The sequence below is a fragment of the Impatiens glandulifera genome, chromosome 3 (assembly GCF_907164915.1).
Source record: "Impatiens glandulifera chromosome 3, dImpGla2.1, whole genome shotgun sequence".
NCBI classification, from domain to species: Eukaryota; Viridiplantae; Streptophyta; class Magnoliopsida; order Ericales; family Balsaminaceae; genus Impatiens; species Impatiens glandulifera.
This window is the reverse complement of record NC_061864.1, coordinates 54,979,668-54,998,850: the sequence shown is the minus strand read 5'-3', so window position 1 is coordinate 54,998,850 and position 19,183 is coordinate 54,979,668. Positions and strand designations below refer to the sequence as shown.

Sequence of the window (19,183 nt, the reverse complement as noted above, 5' to 3'; positions counted from 1 at the left end):
CTTTTAATCATAGTTAGAGTTTGTCTAGTTTTGATTTTTGACCTCTCACTCTTAAAATTTTAATGAAATAGTTTTAACCGTTTTAAAAACAAAAATTAACAAAAAAAAAAAAAAAAAAAAAAAAAAATATTCAAAAAAATCAATCTGTAACAGTTTCAAAGTACCATCTTCATTAATATAGGTTTTAAAAAAGATGTTTCCAAAGTTAAAAGAAATCAAAATCATTGAAAATTCCAGAAAAACAAAAAAAAAAAAACTAGATAATTTTTCATAGTTACAGCAGCAAAAACTAACCTTATTTCTTCAAGTCCTTTTTCTGCGCTCAACTTCTTTCAGATTCTTGATATGAAACGCGATAACTTCCTTCAGTGTAGCTTGTCTATTCTCCTTAAAGTTCCATAGTTCTGAAACTACATACCTGCCACTAGGATTATATTCATCCATTTCTTTCACCGCTACGGCAACTGCTTCGTACACCTCAACACCTAGGTCTTCCTTTAGACTTTTCAGTTTTTCATCATTTTCATCAACAATTACCTGAATTATGTAGACAAAAATACACAAACAATTAGGGTTTCTGTCTGAATTTGAGAAGGCGTAAGATGTTTTGTACCTCGTGTTCTCCTTCTGCATTCATGATGACCCTAAAGGGATGCCATTCAGGGTCTTTCATATTTTCTTGCCAAGAGGAACATAGCTCAAAGGCTTTAATGTCTACATCTGAAGATGGGTATTTTCTTTTGCAAGCAATCTGGAAGGGCTTTCTATCAATCTCTCCCATTCTTTTAATCCCAATACTAGCACGACTACCCATCGACTCTTTAAGATCCTGAACAAACGAATAAAGAGATTTAATACCTTAAGCCACAATCCATATTAGGATTGAGATGATTTCATACCTTAATAAACTCTTCACGAACTTCTTGTACTTCGTCAGTGCTCATTATTTCTTTGGTCAACAGGCTTATACCTAGGTCCTTTTGATCAATAATCTCATTTTGCTTTTGTTCCAGTTCGTCATTCAACTCTTTAATCTTCTTCTTTTGTAAGGCCAGATGGTTCATCATCTGCATCTTACCTTTCAGATCTTCAATTTCCATCTCTAGCATCTGTTGGCCTTCCAGTTGTTTTTCCAGTACAAGAATTTTAGCTAATGCCTCCTGTTTCTCCTTCTACACGTTCAAGATCAAACTCATAAAACCTCTCAAAAGAAATTAAGAACATGTGTAAATGTGATCAGATAAAATTATGAACCTCATGCTCTTCAACCAATCCTAAGACATTCTCGTCAGACTTCTTCTTCTCCAAGGATGCCATTTCAAGTGAATTGTTTTTAGTTGTATTCTATAAAAAGCAACATGAAAATAAGCACTAACAATTTCTGGACCTATAGTTTTTAAAGTGATGATAGAAAAACACGAGCCAATACTATAGTTTTTAAAGTGAAGATAGAAAAACACCAGCCAATACTATATTTTTCAGTTTGATTGATAAAATAATATCAACCAACAGTAAAGATGAAATGTTGCTTCTCATCATCCAATTTCTGTCTTTTGCGATCAGTCAAAGCTTCACGTTTGTTTAACTTCCAGTTCATGTTTCATATTCTTTTGCTCATCTAAAATCATACGCACATACTCTTGTGAAAGCTGCTGCATCTTCTTTGTTTCTTCAAGTAACATCTTCGTTATTGTTGCACTCTATAGAAAGCAACAAGGCATGTAAATAAGAGCAACTACTACAGTTTTCAAATAAGCCACACCTGATATTAAAAAAAAACAGTGAAGAAGAGGAAAGAACATGAATTAAGTAAATCTGTTCATGTCAGCATTAGGAAAATAAAACCTTTTTCTTCTTGTCATCCAATTTCTGCTTTATTCGATTATGAAAAGCTTCATGATCGTTGTTTATGTTTCTGCTCCAAGAATCAAGTTCTTTCCTATTTGCCTCAATCATCTTACTTAAACACAATGTGGTAAGATTCATATCACTCTCCATTTGATGAAGATATTCGTTTGCAAGGTCATTCTCAGAAGTAATCTGTTTACTGTCCATCTTCATCTAAGAAGAACACAAAACATAAATACAATAAATTGTAAAATGCAGTATGCATTCACAGTAGTGTATCATTTTGGCTAGCCATAAATAACAACAACTAACAAGAATGAACCCTTAACATAAACAGAGTCAATTTGCATGGACAATTTCTATTCCAATAGAAATACCTAAAATTTCTTCATAAATCAACTTGCTAAGTGATCAACTAAAAATGAAAAGTGAAGTAAATGGTAAAAGAATAATCCTCTCCACTTCAGTTACAAAATGAATACGTGAATCTTAAGAGAGAAACGAAACTTTGGTACCGGAAAATCTGATCGCCGGCAACTCCTGCCGTGAATGGTTGGTTGAGAGAAAACCCTACCTTCTCTGCAAATGGGGATGATCCATTTTCCCTCTCTTTTAAGTGTTTGTTTGATTTGGATTTAAGGTCATCTTCAACTCAAATATTTATTCTTAAACTTAAAATGTAGTAATTATTCTTATCAAACAATAATTTATTTTCAACTCAAAAACTTAAAATAATAATTTCAAAATAATATTTTTTATAATATTTTTTAATTTTTCAATATTATTTATATATTTATCTAAAATTACAAATTAAACACATAACTTTAGAATAACTTATTAATTATTTTTAAATTCTCATTAATTAAATTTTTTTTTAATAAAATTAATTATTATTTTTTTCAATTTTTCAACGTGTTTTATTTTATTAAAATTGTTTTAATTATTTATTATTTTTTTATCAATATTATTTATTATTATAAATTTATAATAGGTAAAAATATAAAATATAAATATAAATATAAATTAAATATAAATTAATATATAAACAAATTAAAATTATCATGAATTAAATATATAAATAAATAAAACATATAAAGAAATTAAAATATAAATAAGTTATATAAATTAATTAAAAACAAACTAAAAGAACTGAAATGAAAATTTTAAAAATTTGGTTAAGTATGTGAAGAATGTCCCTGCACATTTGAATTTGAAGGAAATAGATTTTGCAGAAAAACAAAAAAAATACAATTAACTTTGTAGGTAGGTTGGACTTTTGAGGGTTAAAACTTATAATGGAATTAAGTTTGTAAGTGAGTTGGAAATGATTTAATGAATAAAATATTGATAATGATATTTCAAGCTATTTGATAGGTGAGATATAAGATTATATCTATAATAAATTAGAATGGTTATTTGGTTGATTATTATTTATATCTACATGACTAATTAACTATTTTTACCATTTAATGTATAAATTTTAATATTCCTCTTTTATCCTTTAGTTTTATAAAATTATTAAAAAATTAATTTTTTTATTATATTTAAAATATAATAATATTAATATTAATATAAAATTATAACTAAATACTTATTTATATTTAATTATGTTTAATTTTTTAATTTAAATAATAATAATAATAAATACGTAATTATTTATTTTTATTTGATTTTATAATTTTATATATTTTATTTATCTTTGTAAACAAAAAATTTATATTTTATAAGTATACAAAATTTAAATGTAAATTTTTTTTATGTATAGTTAAATATAATAATTATTTTAAAAAACTAATAATGTTAATTAAAAAATAATAGTAATGTATAATATTAATTTATAAAATAAAATTGTATTTATAATTAGTCATATATAAAATTATTAATAAATGATATTTGTAACTAATTATATAAATTAGTAATATTATTAATTAATATAACTTATATCTATATAATTTATTTTTGAAACTAATTTATAATTATACCATTTTTAATTTCAAATAATATTTTATAAAATTATTATTATTAATATTTATTTTATAAAACAATTAATATTTATTTTATATACAAATATTTATAATAATACATAAAATTAAAAAATAATTATTAAATATTAATTCACATATAAATAAAATTTATTTATATAATTATATAAGTTAAATTATCAAAAAATTATATATAAAGTAATTAAAACCATATAATAGTATTGTTTATATAAAAAAAATACATTTATATGATAATTATATTAATTTCAATATAATTCACAATACAATTTATTTATAAGATAAATATTAAAATAAAAAATAATATATATAAATATAAGGATAAAATAGTCTTTTAAACTTTATACTACTCTCTTATAATACCAACCAAACACAAAAAAATAAAATTTATATAATTTATACATATTTTATATTCTTTATCTAACACTAATAACTTATATAATTTATGCTTGGTATGATAATATCTTTTTATAATTTATACCCTTACAACTTATACTTATATTATTAGAATCGCATACCAAATGCTACCTCAAAATACAAAATTGTGTTTCTTTGAATTATATTAGTCAATTGAATGCATAATAATTTATATGCTTAAAATAAAAATATATAAATGTTAAAAAGAATACAAAAATAAGACAAATCCAAAAATCATTTACCTTCAATTTTAAATCCACAAGTATTTCAGTATCTCCCATTTTATCATTGTTATATTGGAATAGATTTATTTTACTCCAAAATGAAGATTTCATGATAATATATTATTTGTTCATTTTTTTTTATCTTAAATTATACATTAACTTTATGTCTTTAATTATTATCACTATCAGATAATACGTAAAAAAAAAATATCAAAATTTTGTTTATCTCAAAATTTAAATTTTCACATATAGTATTATTTTATTTTAATATTAAAATATTATATATTAGAATTTTAATTAGAATGAAGTTTTGAATATTTTTCGTTTACATAGAGGAAGAGATAGATACATTTGTACATTTCGATCTTTATTGCACACTATTAACTAAATGCGTTTGTCACGTTCTTCCGGAAAAAACGTAAAAAAAAGTCAATTTATGCCCATTAGGTGACTTCCGTAGTAATCCAAACTGAACCATTTTTGAATCCGAACTTCAATTTCACCTCTATTGATGTATGTATCCCATGCATGGAGACTTTAAAAATTATTGCGAGTCAAAGACCAAATTGCCAATTAATGGTTATTAAATAGGTCAAAAGCTGGACAAGTATGATATATTATGAGACCGCTTACTTGATTAAATAAAAAAATGAATAAATTTAAAATTCATTCAAAAGGATTGAGAATAGATGAGGAATCTCATGTAAGATGGTTTATTAAAGATAAACATTTTTCAGTAGAAAATATCTTCGTGATGATGTAGACTTAAATGGAATCAATCCAAACCTTTCGAACTCATGATTATGACGCCTTTTATCTTATTTTCTCTCAAAATAATTTCATGTTTTAATAAAAGACAACTAAATTAACTTATTTTAACTGAACATATTTTGAGTGAAAATTAAAAGTGGAACATGTTTTTTTTAATGATGGTGAACTAAAATATTAAAAAAAAAATATTTTTTAAATAATAATTTTATGATCTATATTATTATCTGTTAAATATTTTTATTATAAAATCTATTTATTCATAATTTTAAATAAACAAAATTATTTAAATAATTACATTAGTTATTTAACCTAAATTCAAACAAGGTGTAAGGTGTAATTGATATATTGAAGTTTACATTATCTTTTATCCAAAAGCATAACAAAGCCTATTTCAAAATAGAGATCGTCATTGCATCTAAAGATGACAATTTAAAACCGCTCCGCAAAAATCGAACAGAATTGTTCCGTTTGGAACGGTTTTTTCCCGAAATCGAACGCGAATGGGGAGGGGATGGTATTTGTGTTTCCCGTCCCGACTTCACACTGATTCTGTCCCGAACACCAAAAACATAATTAAAAATATTAAATCACTAATATTTTTTTTTATTCATTATATTTTATAAGAGTAATAAGGTTATTTCATTCTAATAATATAAAATTTTAATATATTATCGTATATATTATATTAAAAACTTCGTATATATAATTTTATTGTATAATTTTTAATTATTTAAAAACAAATTATTAACGGTGCCCTGCGGGATTCCCCGAAGTCGAAAAAAATCGAACGGGGCGGGGATGGTATTAAAAAAATCCCTAAAATTAAAACGGTGCGGGAATGGTAACTGCATTCCCCGCCCCGAATCCCGAACCGTCCCATTGTCATCCCTAATTGCATCTTCCAATTTTCATACCTTTTAATTATATATCCCATCTTTGTGTGAAATCTGATGAAATTTTGTTTCAGCTATAAAATATTAGGTGGTAGGAGATATACAATTTTCATATCAAACATAACTGGATTTGTACCCAAAAAAAAAAATATTCATTAACAATTTATTAAGTATAATAAACCTAAATACATCATTTTATTAAGCAAGCTATTATTGATAGGCAAGTTCTCTCAATTCTTATTCACATAGGTATTTTTCAATCAATCAATATAAGAATAAACTATCTCATTTAACTTACATAAATTCTTAAACAAATTAAACTATTATGATTTTAAATTTATAAATTTATGATCATTAAATTTTATGAATTTATTAATAATTTCAATCCTAAACAATATTATATATATATATATATATATATATATATATATATATATATATATATATATATATATATATATATAAGGATTAAAAATTTATTTTTTATTCAACTAAATAAATTTTGTAAATATAATTAATTTTATAACTCATGTTCTCAATCTTCACACTTAAAATACTTTAAAATAAAATGGAATGCTAAAAGTCTCTTAAACTAAAAAAAATAAAAATAACATAAAAATAAAATAATAAATAACTAACATCCTCTTCCTTATGGCAGGAGGTTTCACTCCTCTATATTCAAATCCGGTTCATTTTACTATTACAATTTTATAATTTAAAATTTAGTAAACTCTCAATTTTTACTTCTAGCAAAAATAAATAAGAATAAAAGTGGGTGCTTTATTAAATTGGTTGGACATATTTAAAATAATCTAACTTACTCAATTTCACCCATTTGTTTAAGTTTATCAAACCATGCTTTTCCAAAAATGGAAAAAGAGTCATTAAAAAAACTTTTTTCCCTATAATAATATCAAAAACATTAACAAATTATTTTAATATATAAAGTAGTGAAGAAAATATATATAAATTAGTGTTATTTTTTTTTTAAATTTATAAAACAATGAAAAAAAGAAGAAGAATTATATAAAGTAGTGTTTATGCCTTATGCCTCGTGATGAAAATAAAATAACCCAACATGCATGTACTATTCAATTAACCACAATAAATTCAAAAAAATCAATCTGTAATAGTTTCGAAGTACCGTCTTCATTAATATAGGTTTCAAAAGAAGATGTTTCCAAAGTTAAAAGTAAATCAAAATCATTGAAAATTCCAGAAAAACAAAAAAATTAGATAATTTTTCACAGTTACAGCAGCAAAAACCAACCTATTTCTTCAAGTCCTTTTTCTGCGCTTAGCTTCTTTCAGATTTTTGATATGAAACGCGATAACTTCCTTCAGTGTAGCTTGTCTATTCTCCTTAAAGTTCCATAGCTCTACAACTACATACCTGCCACTAGTATTATATTCATCCATTTCTTTTATCGCTACGGCAACTGCTTTGTACACCTCAACACCGAGGTCTTCCTTTAGACTTTTCAGTTTTTCATCATTTTCATCAACAATTATCTGAATTTTGTAGACAAAAATACACAAACAATTAGGGTTTCTGTCTGAATTTGAGAAGGCGTAAGATGTTTTGTACCTCGTGTTCTCCTTCTGCATTCATGATGACCCTAAAGGGATGCCATTCAGGGTCTTTCATATTTTCTTACCAAGAGGAACATAGCTCTAAGGCTTTAATGTCTACATCTGAAGATGGGTATTTTCTTTTGCAAGAAATCTGGAAGGGCTTTCTATCAATCTTTCCCATTCTTTTAATCCCAATACTAGCACAACTACCCATCGACTCTTCAAGATCCTGAACAAACGAATAAGACGCTTCGTCAAAAGATATAATCGTTTCGTTCACCGTTTCCGTGATAGAGTCACCTACCATTGTTGCCGTTTTGAAGAACTCCCGGACTTCCTTATCGTAGAAAATAAACGGCCTACTGAGATACTTCCCGAGACCGGAATACTCTAGAGATCTGAACATGTCGACCGCCTCCTATTGATCAAACGTGTACACAAAGGCAAAATCCACCTCAGATTCCTGAGATTCTTCTTCTTCTCTTGCCATGAAGCATGCAACCTCGTCATCATCACTGTCGCTGGATGAATAGTAAGAATCATTATAGTTCCGTTTGTTCTTCCCGTCCCCTACCAAGAGAGCCTTCAACTCCTTTTCTTCGTCCTTATTCTTCTCATCACGCTTCGGCTCTCGACATTCTGATTGGTAATGACCTAAGATGCCATAGTTAAAACACTTAACATTAGCTTTGGATTTCTTATTATCATTTGAATTTGAAGAGTTTGAGTTAGAGTTGCTCTTTCTCATGAAGTCGTCAAACTTCTTCACGAAGAGAGACATGCATCACTGCTGAGCTGCCAGGCAGTTGTCTTCACATTAGGAGAAACTCGTGGTTCTTCTGCATTCACCAAGGCTTTGGCAATGATGATGGACGAGGGTTGAACTTCTTCAATCCTTGAGTTCAACTCTAACTCATAAGCCTTGAGATCAACAAACAAATCGAAGAACACGATCTTGTTGAGGTCTTTGGATTCCCTCATAGCCATCGTCTTTATGTCCCATTCCCTTGGTAAAGCACGCATGACCTTGATAGCAATCTCCCTGTTTCTATAGGCCATGCCAAGAATAGATAGAGTGGAGACAACTTTTCTGAACCTTGCGTTAAACTCGGTCATTTTTCTCTAAGACGCATTTTAAAACTGTTGAACTGTTAAGTGAAAACCATAATCTTGTTCTCCTTTGTTTTCTCATTTCCCTCACATAGTTGGGTGAGTCTGTCCCAGATCTCCTTAGTAGTCTCACACTCGATGATTTAGTTGAACATGTTGTCATCAAGAGATCTGTACAAGACGTCTAATGCCATGTTGTTGAAGTTATTTTTCCTCTTGTCTTCATTCAGATTTCTCTTTTTCAATCTTGATGGGACCATCTGTGATAACACTCCATATGTCATCATGAAGAGAGGAAATGTGAGCACAGACTCTCTTCTTCCACACAATATAGTTTTCTTTTGAGAATGTGGGGATTGCGGTAACAATTGCATCATTGGATATGGTTGACATTCTTGGTGATAGCTTGAGAATAGAAACAAAGTTCTGATACCGATTGAAAGGATCAGTGACACAAATAGAGACGGGGTCTAACTATTGATGACAACTTTTTGCAAAAACGGTTTGATAGAAATCTTGTTAGGAATTTATATCACTTTCTATTCTTCAAAAACCCTTGTAAACTCTTGAAGCGATTCAAGTGCGGAAAGGTTTGTTCATGTTTAAAGCTAAGAACCAATGATAGAGAAGATGACAGAATGTAAAAGACACAACATGTTGTTTATGGATGTTCGGAGAAAACTCTCTTACGTCACCCCTTCTTCCAAACACCAGAAGGATTCACTATACTTTTTTCTTTGAATCAAATACAGTTTCCTTGCTAGCTAACTGTTGAACAGAATAGACTTTATTCAACTTACAGTATGTTTAAGAATATCACTCATCTAGACAATGTTTTGATTCTATCTCTCTCTTGATGTATAAAATCAGTAAGCAAGTAAGCAATTCGTAAGATGATGTGTAAGTCTGGGCGCTCGTTTGTTGTCCTTGAAGATCTTTAAATAGAAGACAAGTACCAACGGTCGAATCTTTTGCATTGAAACATAGCAAGCAGCCATTGGAAAGCCTCCATGGTACACGAGTAGAACACACTCTGTGTACAAAGATCGTGGCCGTACTAATTTGGTAGTGCTCCGAATATTCTTCTAGAATTGTCCTGCAAGGAACAAGTAGTGGAAAGAATATTTACTTATGTGGCATTTATTCATTGGATCTAACTGGCTATCATACTGATCTGCACAGATGAGTGGAGCAGGAGTAACGTACAACTAGTTGATCGTGGGTAGACGGATGCTGACTTCAAGCAACTACTGAAGCAAGACATTAGACGTGCTCCATTAGACTGATAATTCTAATGAAGTTAGACGCCTACGTCTAATAGCGGGATTCATTAGACTACCAAGTCTAATGGAGTTAGACTACACGTCTAACTACGGGTCACTTTAGACTAGTCTGAAGGAGTTAAACGCCCTGTGTCTAGCTTTCATCCGTTAGACTGCACGTCTAACTACGTGTCTGTTAGACTGTACGTCTAACTACGTGTCTGTTAGACTGCACATCTAACTATGTGTCTGTTAGACTGCACGTCTAACTACGTATATGTTAGACTACACGTCTAACTACGTGTCTGTTAGACTGCACGTCTAACTACGTATTTATTAGACTGTACGTCTAACTACTAATACGTCTAATAGACTTGATTCAACCCAAGTTTAACTTATCATATTTTGATGCACCTACACAAAAACACTTAGACGGATTAATTTCATTCTTATTTAAGTTTTACACAAGTTCATCATCAAATTATCATTAGTCAAAATAATTTTACCCAATAGAATATGACACTTCTAGAGAGGGTGAGAGCTATATTAACGTCTTCTGGGTTGTTTAAAAGTTTTGGGGAGATTATTTACATACTATTGCTTATTTAATAAATAGGTCCCCTAGTGTTCCATAAGGAGGGAAATGTCCTAAATTTGTATTTTCAGGTAAACCTCTAGATTTGAGAAACTTGGAAGTTTTTGGCTGTGTTGGCTATGTGCATCAGAAGGTTGACAAGTTGGAGCCTAGGTCCAAGAAATGTGTATTCTTAAGCTACCCTGAAGGGGTAAAAGGTTATAGGCTTTAGGATAAGAGTGAATTTGGGCTTATGATTGTGATAAGTATAGATGTTGTCTTAAATGAGAATGATTTTCTTTGTTTGCCTATGTCCTCCACTCATATTAATGATGCTCCTAATAAGGTGGAGCATGTGCCTGTAGTTTTTGATCAACCTGCTGAACATGATGTGAATGTTCTCAATGAGGTGGGGCATGGTAATGTGCATGATATTGATGATTTGCATGATTCAAATGTTTTGTCTAATTCACATGATTTTCTTGATGATTTGAATGATTCAAATGTGTTGTCTGATTCACATGATTTGTCTAATGATTTGCATGACTATCAACTTGCTAGGGATAGAAGTAGAAGAACTATTAGATTGTCTGCTAGATTTAGGGATGATAATTTGAATGATTGCAATATGTTTGAATTTGCTTTTAACATGTTTGAACCCCTAAAATGTAATGAACCTAGCTATTACAAAGAAGTTTTGAGGTCTAAGTTTTCTACTAAATGGATTATTGCTATGAATAATGAGATGAATTCCCTAAGAATCAATGATACTTGGAAACTTGTTCTTAAGCCTCATAATTGTTCCTTAGTGGATTGCAATTGGTTGTATAAGATAAAATAAAAGTATAAAAAAGTTAGATTCAAGGCTAGGTTAGTAGCTAAGAGATTTACTCAAAATGAGGGAATAGATTATGCTGAAATTTTCGCTCCTATTGTCAAATTCACTATTGTTAGAATCATGCTTGCTTTAGTTGCTCACTTTGATTGGGAATTAAAACAAATGGATGTTACTATTACTTTCTTACATGGTGAACTTGATAAGAATATTATATGCATTAACTTGAGGGGTTTGTTGACCCCAAGTTGTCGGATCATGTTTGTTTGTTAAAAAAAGCCTTGTATGGTTTAAAACAATCTCCTAGGCAATGGAATATCAAGTTCGATAAGTGAATGCAATCTTTGATGTTTAAAAGAAGGTCTTATGATCATTGCCTTTACTTCAAAAATATAGACTTTATGCTTGTATTTCTTTTATTGTATGTGGATGACATGTTGATTGTTAGCCCATGTCTGAAGTCTGTTATGCATGTGCAAAAATTGATTTGTGAAAATTTCTACATGAAAGACTTAGGTGATGTTAAGAAGATTTTGGGCATGAATATCATTAGAGATAGAACAAAATTTTCTCTTGTGTTGAATTAAAGTGCATATGTTGCTAAAATTTTGAGTAAATTTTCTATGTCTAATGCTAAATCTGTGAATGTTCCTCTTGCTTTCCACTTTGTATTAAGTAAGGATCAGTCTCCTAAGATAAAACTAAAATAACTAAAATGAAGAAGGTTCCTTATTCTAATACTATAGGGTCTGTTATGTATCTCATAATTAGCATTAGGCCTGATATTGTATATACAGTTAATTGCTTGAGTAGATTTATATTTAACCCTCGTATGCCTCATTGGAATGCTTTGAAATGACTTTGAGATATCTAAAACCACTGTTGATAGTTGCTTGACTTTATTTAAGTGTTTTGTAGATACTAAGTTGGTTGGTTATGTGGATTCCAATTATGTTAATGATAGGGATAATAGAAAATCTATTACTTCATATGTGTTTACTTTGTGTGGCTCTTGCATAAGTTGGAAGTCTCAACTTCAACCCATTGTTGCTTTATCTACTACAGAATATGAGTATGTAACTGTCACTGAAGCTTTTAAGGAAGAAATTTGGCTTATGGCTGTTTTGTTTGAAATTGGTTTTCTTGACAAAAATGTGGTTGTGTTTTCTGATAGTAAATCTGTTATTCAACTGTGTAAAAATCATGTTTTTTATGATAGAACTAAACACATTGATGTTATGTTTCATTACATTCGGGATATTATTGAAAAGAGAATTGTTAAGTTAGAGAAAATTCCTTCAAAATTTAATCCTGCTGATATGGGTACTAAGTGTTTACCTGCTGAAAAATTTATTTCATGTCAACGGATTTTAAACTTTAACTTAGGGAAAGCTCTTTGAGGTTCGTCCTATATCATGCTTTGTGATTTTGCCTTCAATCTTTGTGATTTTCTCATGCTTTGTGCTCTTGCGTTTGATCTTTGTGATTTTCACATGCTTTGTGCTCTTGCATTTGATCTTTGTGTTTTTTGTATATTTTGTGCTCTTGCATTTGATCTTTGTGATTTTCCCATGCTTTGTGCTCTTGCATTTGATCTTTGTGATTTTCGCATGTTTTGTGCTCTTGCATTTGATCTTTGTGATTTTCGCATGTTTTGTGTTCTTGCCCTTGGTCTTTGTGACACGAGTTTACCTTGGGTATTCTCTTTGTTGCTTCGGTGGTAATAAATTGGCGATGATGTGTCTTGTGATTCCGTGATTGTGTTTTGCACTATTTTTGGCCAAATGTGGAGATTGTTGGGTATTAGTTGACCCAACATTGTGGCCCAATCTCTAGTAACTCATTTATTGGACTTGACTTAATAATATAAATAGATACTACTCTCTTGGTGGAATGCAGACGTCAAACTCCTTTGTGGTGTTTGGAGACTAGAGAAAGGGTTGCCGCCTTTGGTGAGTTAGTGGTGCAACGAAATCGATAAACAAGAGGAATTGAGCCAAACATCAATCGCATTCACACCCAACAATACTATATTATTTGTTCATTTTTTATCCTAAATTATACATTAAATTTATGTCTTTAATTATTATCATATCAGAAAATACGTAAAAATGAATATCAAAATTTTGTTTATCTCAAAATTTAAATTTTCACATATTGTATTAAATATGTAGCCCGCAAACACATTTAATCATTTAACTAGGCGCAGAACTTGCCGCCCGACGGGCTCGAACCCAGGAACTTAGGGTTGGTATCCACCTCTTTTTGCCGCTAGGCTAGAAGAGGGGATAATATATCAAAACTTTAATTAGAACCAAAATTTGGATATTTTTCCTTTATTTAGAGGAATAGATAGATACATTTGTCGTAAAGTACAATATTAACTAAATGCGTCTTGTAACGTTCTTTCGGGAAAAACGTAAAAACGTCAATTTATGCCCATTAGGTGACTTTCGTAGTCGCTTAAACTGAACCGACTTGAATCAGAAGTTCAATTTCACCTCTATTGATGTCTGTATTCCACCAGCTATTTGTAGATGATGATATGATGCATCGAGACTTTAAAAACTATTGGTGGTCAAAGACCGTTACTAAAATAGGTCAAAAACTGGAAAAATATGATATATTATGGGACCGCTTATTTAATGAAATAAAAATTGAATAAATTTAAAATTCATACGAAAGGATTGAGAATAGCTGAGGAATCTCATGTAAGACGATTTATTAAAAGCTGAAGATAAACAATTTTAGAAAATATCTTCCTGATGATATAAACTCAAATGGAATCAAACCTTTTGAACTCGTGATTATTGTGTATTTTATCTTATTTTTTCTCAAAATAATTTAATGTTTCAATAAAAGACAACTAAATTAACCTATTTTAACCTAACATATTTTGAGTGAAAATTAAAAGTGGGATATATTTTTTTATTTTTTATTTTGTAATGATGGTGAACTAAAATATTTAAAAAAACTGTTTTTTTTTAAATAATAATTTTATATTCTATATTAATATTTAAAAAATCTATTTATTCATAATTTTAAATAAACAAAATTATTTAAATAATTATATTAGTTATTTAACCTAAATCTAAACAAGGTGTGATTGGTATATTGGAGTTTACATTATTTTTGATCCAAAAGCATAACAAAGCCTATTTCAAAATAGATATATCGTCATTGCATCTTCCTATATTCATATCATTTAGTTAAACTTGTTAGTGTGAAATCTGATGAAATTTTGTTTCAGCTATAAAATATTAGGTGGTAGGAGATATACAATTTTCATTTCAAGCATAACTGGATTTGTAAAAAAAAAATATTCATTAACAATTTATTAAATATAGTAAACCTAAATACACCATTTTATTAAGCAAGCCATTATTGATAGGCAATTCCTCTCAATTCTTATTCATGGAGGTATTTTTTCTAACAATCAATATAAGAGTAAACTAACTAATTTAACTTAGATAAATTCTTAAACAAGTTAAACTATTATCATCGTTAAATTTTATGAATTTATTAATAATTTCACTCCTAAATAAAATTATATATATATATATATATTTATGTATAAAAAGATTAAAAATTTATTCTTTATTCAACTAAATAAATTTAAATAATTAATTTTGTAAATATAATTAATTTTATTGTTTATTTACTATTATTATTTAATTAATTTTATAACCCATGTTCTCAATCTTCATACTTAAAATACTTTAAAATAAAAATGGAATCATAACGATAAAAGTCTCTTAAACTACAAATAAATAAAAATAATAAATAACTAACATCCCCTTCCTCATGGAAGGAATTTCACTTTTCTTATATTCAAATCAGTTCATTTTACTATTACAATTTTATAATTTAAAATTTAGTAAACTCTCAATTTTTACTTTTAGCAAAAATAAATAAGAATAAAAATGGGTGCTTTATTAAATTAGTTGGACATATTTAAAATAATCTAACTTACTCAATTTAACGTATTTGTTTTTCCGAAAATGGAAAAGAATCATTAAAAAACCTTTTTTCCTTATAATAATATAAAAACATTAACAAAATTATTTTAATATATAAAGTAGTGTAGAAAGTATATATAAATTAGTGTTATTTATTTTTAATTTATAAAACAATGAAAAAAATAAGAAGAATTATATAGAGTAGTGTTCATGCCTTATGTCTCGTGATGAAAATAAAATACCCCACAATAAACATATATTGGATCCAACTGTATGAAGTTAGAAAGATGGTCGGAAGATTTGAACCTATTAAGCAAGCATAAAGAAACAACTCAGATATGGTTCAAACTTTGGAATATCCCTACACACATGTAAAATGTAGAAATTCTTATTCATTTTGCAGGTTTATTGAGTACACCATTATACATGGACCCAATTACTGAAGGAGAAGAGCACTCATTTGTTAGAATTAGCATTGAGGTGTATCCTAGAAGCACACTGCCGAAGAGTATGACAGTAATAGACAGAAAATGAAAATTTACTGTCATGGAAATCACTTATGAGTGGAGGTCACAAAGATGCACTTTCTGTAATACCTTTCAACATGCAAGCCCAAATTGTGATTTAGCTAAAGAGGAAGATAAAAAATTTCATAAAGTCCATAAAATAAAGATGCAGAAAAATGAAACAAAGGTGCCTTTTATCAAAGAGCAAAATGTGGTTAAAGATCAGAAAACAGAAGATAAAGAAAATTATGTATAAGAAGAAAGAAGTACAAAAAAGGAGGTGGAACCTTAACCTAATCATGTTGAAGAGATAGTTGAGTATTCTCAATCAAATCAAGTTGAAGAGATAGTTGAGTATTCTCAATCAAATCAAGTTGAAGTGGTTGCTGATGAAAACAAAGAGGAAGATACTCTAGCTAATCAAGAGTAAAAGAGAATTCCAAGGTTGATATAGAGGAATCCAAAGTTGTTGAGGATTCTAAAGTTGAAGCTGGAAAAAAATAAAGACAATGATCTCAAAATTCAAGTTGAGAACAACAAGGTGAAGAGCTCAGAAATTCTAAAGAATAATTATTTTCTATCAAATCAAAACGGACTCATATAAAGCAAAACAAAATCAAAATGAGAATATGCAGTATTCATCAACCACTTCAGTTGATTCCCTTTTCATTTCAAAAGGGAGGGGAAAAGGAAGAGGAAGGACAAGGGAAAAAGTAAGACAACTTGTTGAAATATCAGGTTGGTATGGAAATAAAAATCCTAATTGGGATAATTAAGATTTAATACAGTTTATAATCTTCTTTTTTTGTAATCTCTGTTTTTCGTATGATTGATTGCTACTTATCAGATTTTTAAGGTCGTTTGATTGTCATCTTTTAATCATAGTTAGAGTTTGTTTAGTTTTGATTTTTGACCTACCACTTTTGGAATTTTAATGAAAAGATTTTAACCGTTTAAAAAAAAAAAATTAACCAAAAAAAATTCAAAAAAATCAATCTGTAACAGTTTCAAAGTACCATCTTCATTAATATAGGTAAATATAGGTTTGAAAAGATGTTTCTAAAGTTAAAAGTAAATTTAAATCATTAGAAAATTCAGAAAAAACATAAAAAAACTACATAATTTTTCATAGTTACCGCAGCAAAAACTAACCTTATTTCTCCAAGTCCTCTTCTTTCAGATTCTTGATATGAAACGCGATAACTTCCTTCAGTGTAGCTTGTCTATTCTCCTTAAAGTTCCATAGTTCTGAAACTACATACCTGCCACTAGGATTATATTCATCCATTTCTTTCACCGCTACGGCAACTGCTTCGTACACCTCAACACCTAGGTCTTCCTTTAGACTTTTCAGTTTTTCATCATTTTCATCAACAATTACCTGAATTATGTAGACAAAAATACACAAACAATTAGGGTTTCTGTCTGAATTTGAGAAGGCGTAAGATGTTTTGTACCTCGTGTTCTCCTTCTGCATTCATAATGACCCTAAAGGGATGCCATTCAGGGTCTTTCATATTTTCTTGCCAAGAGGAACATAGCTCAAAGGCTTTAATGTCTACATCTGAAGATGGGTATTTTCTTTTGCAAGCAATCTTGAAGGGCTTTCTATCAATCTCTCCCATTCTTTTAATCCCAATACTAGCACGACTACCCATTGACTCTACAAGATCCTGAACAAACGAATAAAGAGATTTAATACCTTAAGCCACAATCCATATTAGGATTGAGATGATTTCATACCTTAATAAACTCTTCACGAACTTCTTGTACTTCGTCAGTGCTCATTATTTCTTTGGCCAACAGGCTTATACCTAGGTCCTTTAGATCAATAATCTCATTTTGCTTTTGTTCCGGTTCGTCATTCAACTCTTTAATCTTCTTCTTTTGTAAGGCCAGATGGTTCATCACTTGCATTTTACCTTTCAGATCTTCAAATTCCATCTCTAGCATCTGTTGGCCTTCCAGTTGTTTTTCCAGTACAAGAATTTTAGCTAATGCCTCCTGTTTCTCCTTCTACATGTTCAAGATCAAACTCATAAAACCTCTCAAAAGAAATTAAGAACATGTGTAAATGTGATCAGATAAAATTATGAACCTTATGCTCTTCAACCAATCTCAAGACATTCTCGTCATACTTCTTCTGCTTCAAGGATGGGATTTCAAGTGAATTGTTTTTAGTTGTATTCTATAAAAAGCAACATGAAAATAAGCACTATCAATTTCTGGACCTATAGTTTTTAAAGTGATGATAGAAAAACTCGAGCCAATACTATAATTTTCAGTTTGATTGATAAAATAATATCAACGAACAGTAAAGATGAAATGTTGGTGACAACATTAGAGAACCTCTTGCTTCTCATCATCCAATTTCTGTCTTTTGCGATCAGTCAAAGCTTCACGTTTGTTTAACTTCCAGTTCATATTTCATCTTCTCCTGCTCATCTAAAATCATACGCACAAGCTCTTGTGAAAGCTGCTGCATCTTCTTTGTTTCTTCAAGTAACATCTTCGTTATTGTTGCACTCTATAGAAAGCAACAAGGCAAGTAAATAAGAGCAATTACTACAGTTTTCAAATAAGCCACACCTGATATTAAAAAAAAAAACAGCGAAGAAGAGGAAAGAACATGAATTAAGTAAATCTGTTCATGTCAGCATTAGGAAAATAAAACCTTTTTCTTCTCGTCATCCAATTTCTGCTTTATTCGTTTATGAAAAGCTTCATGATCGTTGTTTATGTTTCTGCTCCAAGAATCAAGTTCTTTCCTATTTGCCTCAATCATCTTACTTAAACACAATGTGGTAAGATTCATATCACTCTCCATTTGATGAAGATCTTCCTTTGCAAGGTCATTCTCAGAAGTAATCTGTTTACTGTCCATCTTCTTCTACGAAGAGCACAAAACATAAATACAATAAATTGTAAAATTCAGTATGCATTCACAGTAGTGTATTATTTTGGCTAGCCATAAATAACAACAACTAACATGAATGAACCCTTAACATAAACAGAGTTAATTTCCATGGACAATTTCTATTCCAAAAGAAATACCTAAAATTTCTTCATAAATCGACTTGCTAAGTTATCAACTAAAAAGGAAAAGTGAAGTAAATAGTAAAAGAATAATCCTCACCACTTCTGTTACAAAATGAATACGCGAATCTTAATAGAGAAACGAAACTTTAGTACCGAAAATCTGATCGCCG

The 19,183-nt window shown here is 29.3% G+C and overlaps 1 protein-coding gene and 1 long non-coding RNA gene across 2 annotated transcripts in view; both read right to left on the bottom strand.

Annotated features, from left to right (window-relative positions):
* LOC124931504 (factor of DNA methylation 2-like) overlaps positions 1-18,787 on the bottom strand; it is a 36,249-nt gene extending 17,462 nt beyond the window's left edge. The window contains exon 1 of the mRNA XM_047471984.1: positions 18,649-18,787. Coding sequence (XP_047327940.1) covers positions 18,649-18,759 — 111 coding nt within the window. The 5' untranslated portion in view covers positions 18,760-18,787. The remainder of the gene's footprint in view (positions 1-18,648) is intronic.
* LOC124931507 lies at positions 17,939-18,381 on the bottom strand. Its single transcript, XR_007098701.1, has 3 exons — positions 18,324-18,381; positions 18,073-18,162; positions 17,939-17,990 (listed from the first exon to the last, which is right to left on the bottom strand). It is a non-coding gene; the product is annotated as an uncharacterized LOC124931507 (long non-coding RNA).
* Positions 18,788-19,183: the final 396 nt, after the last annotated feature.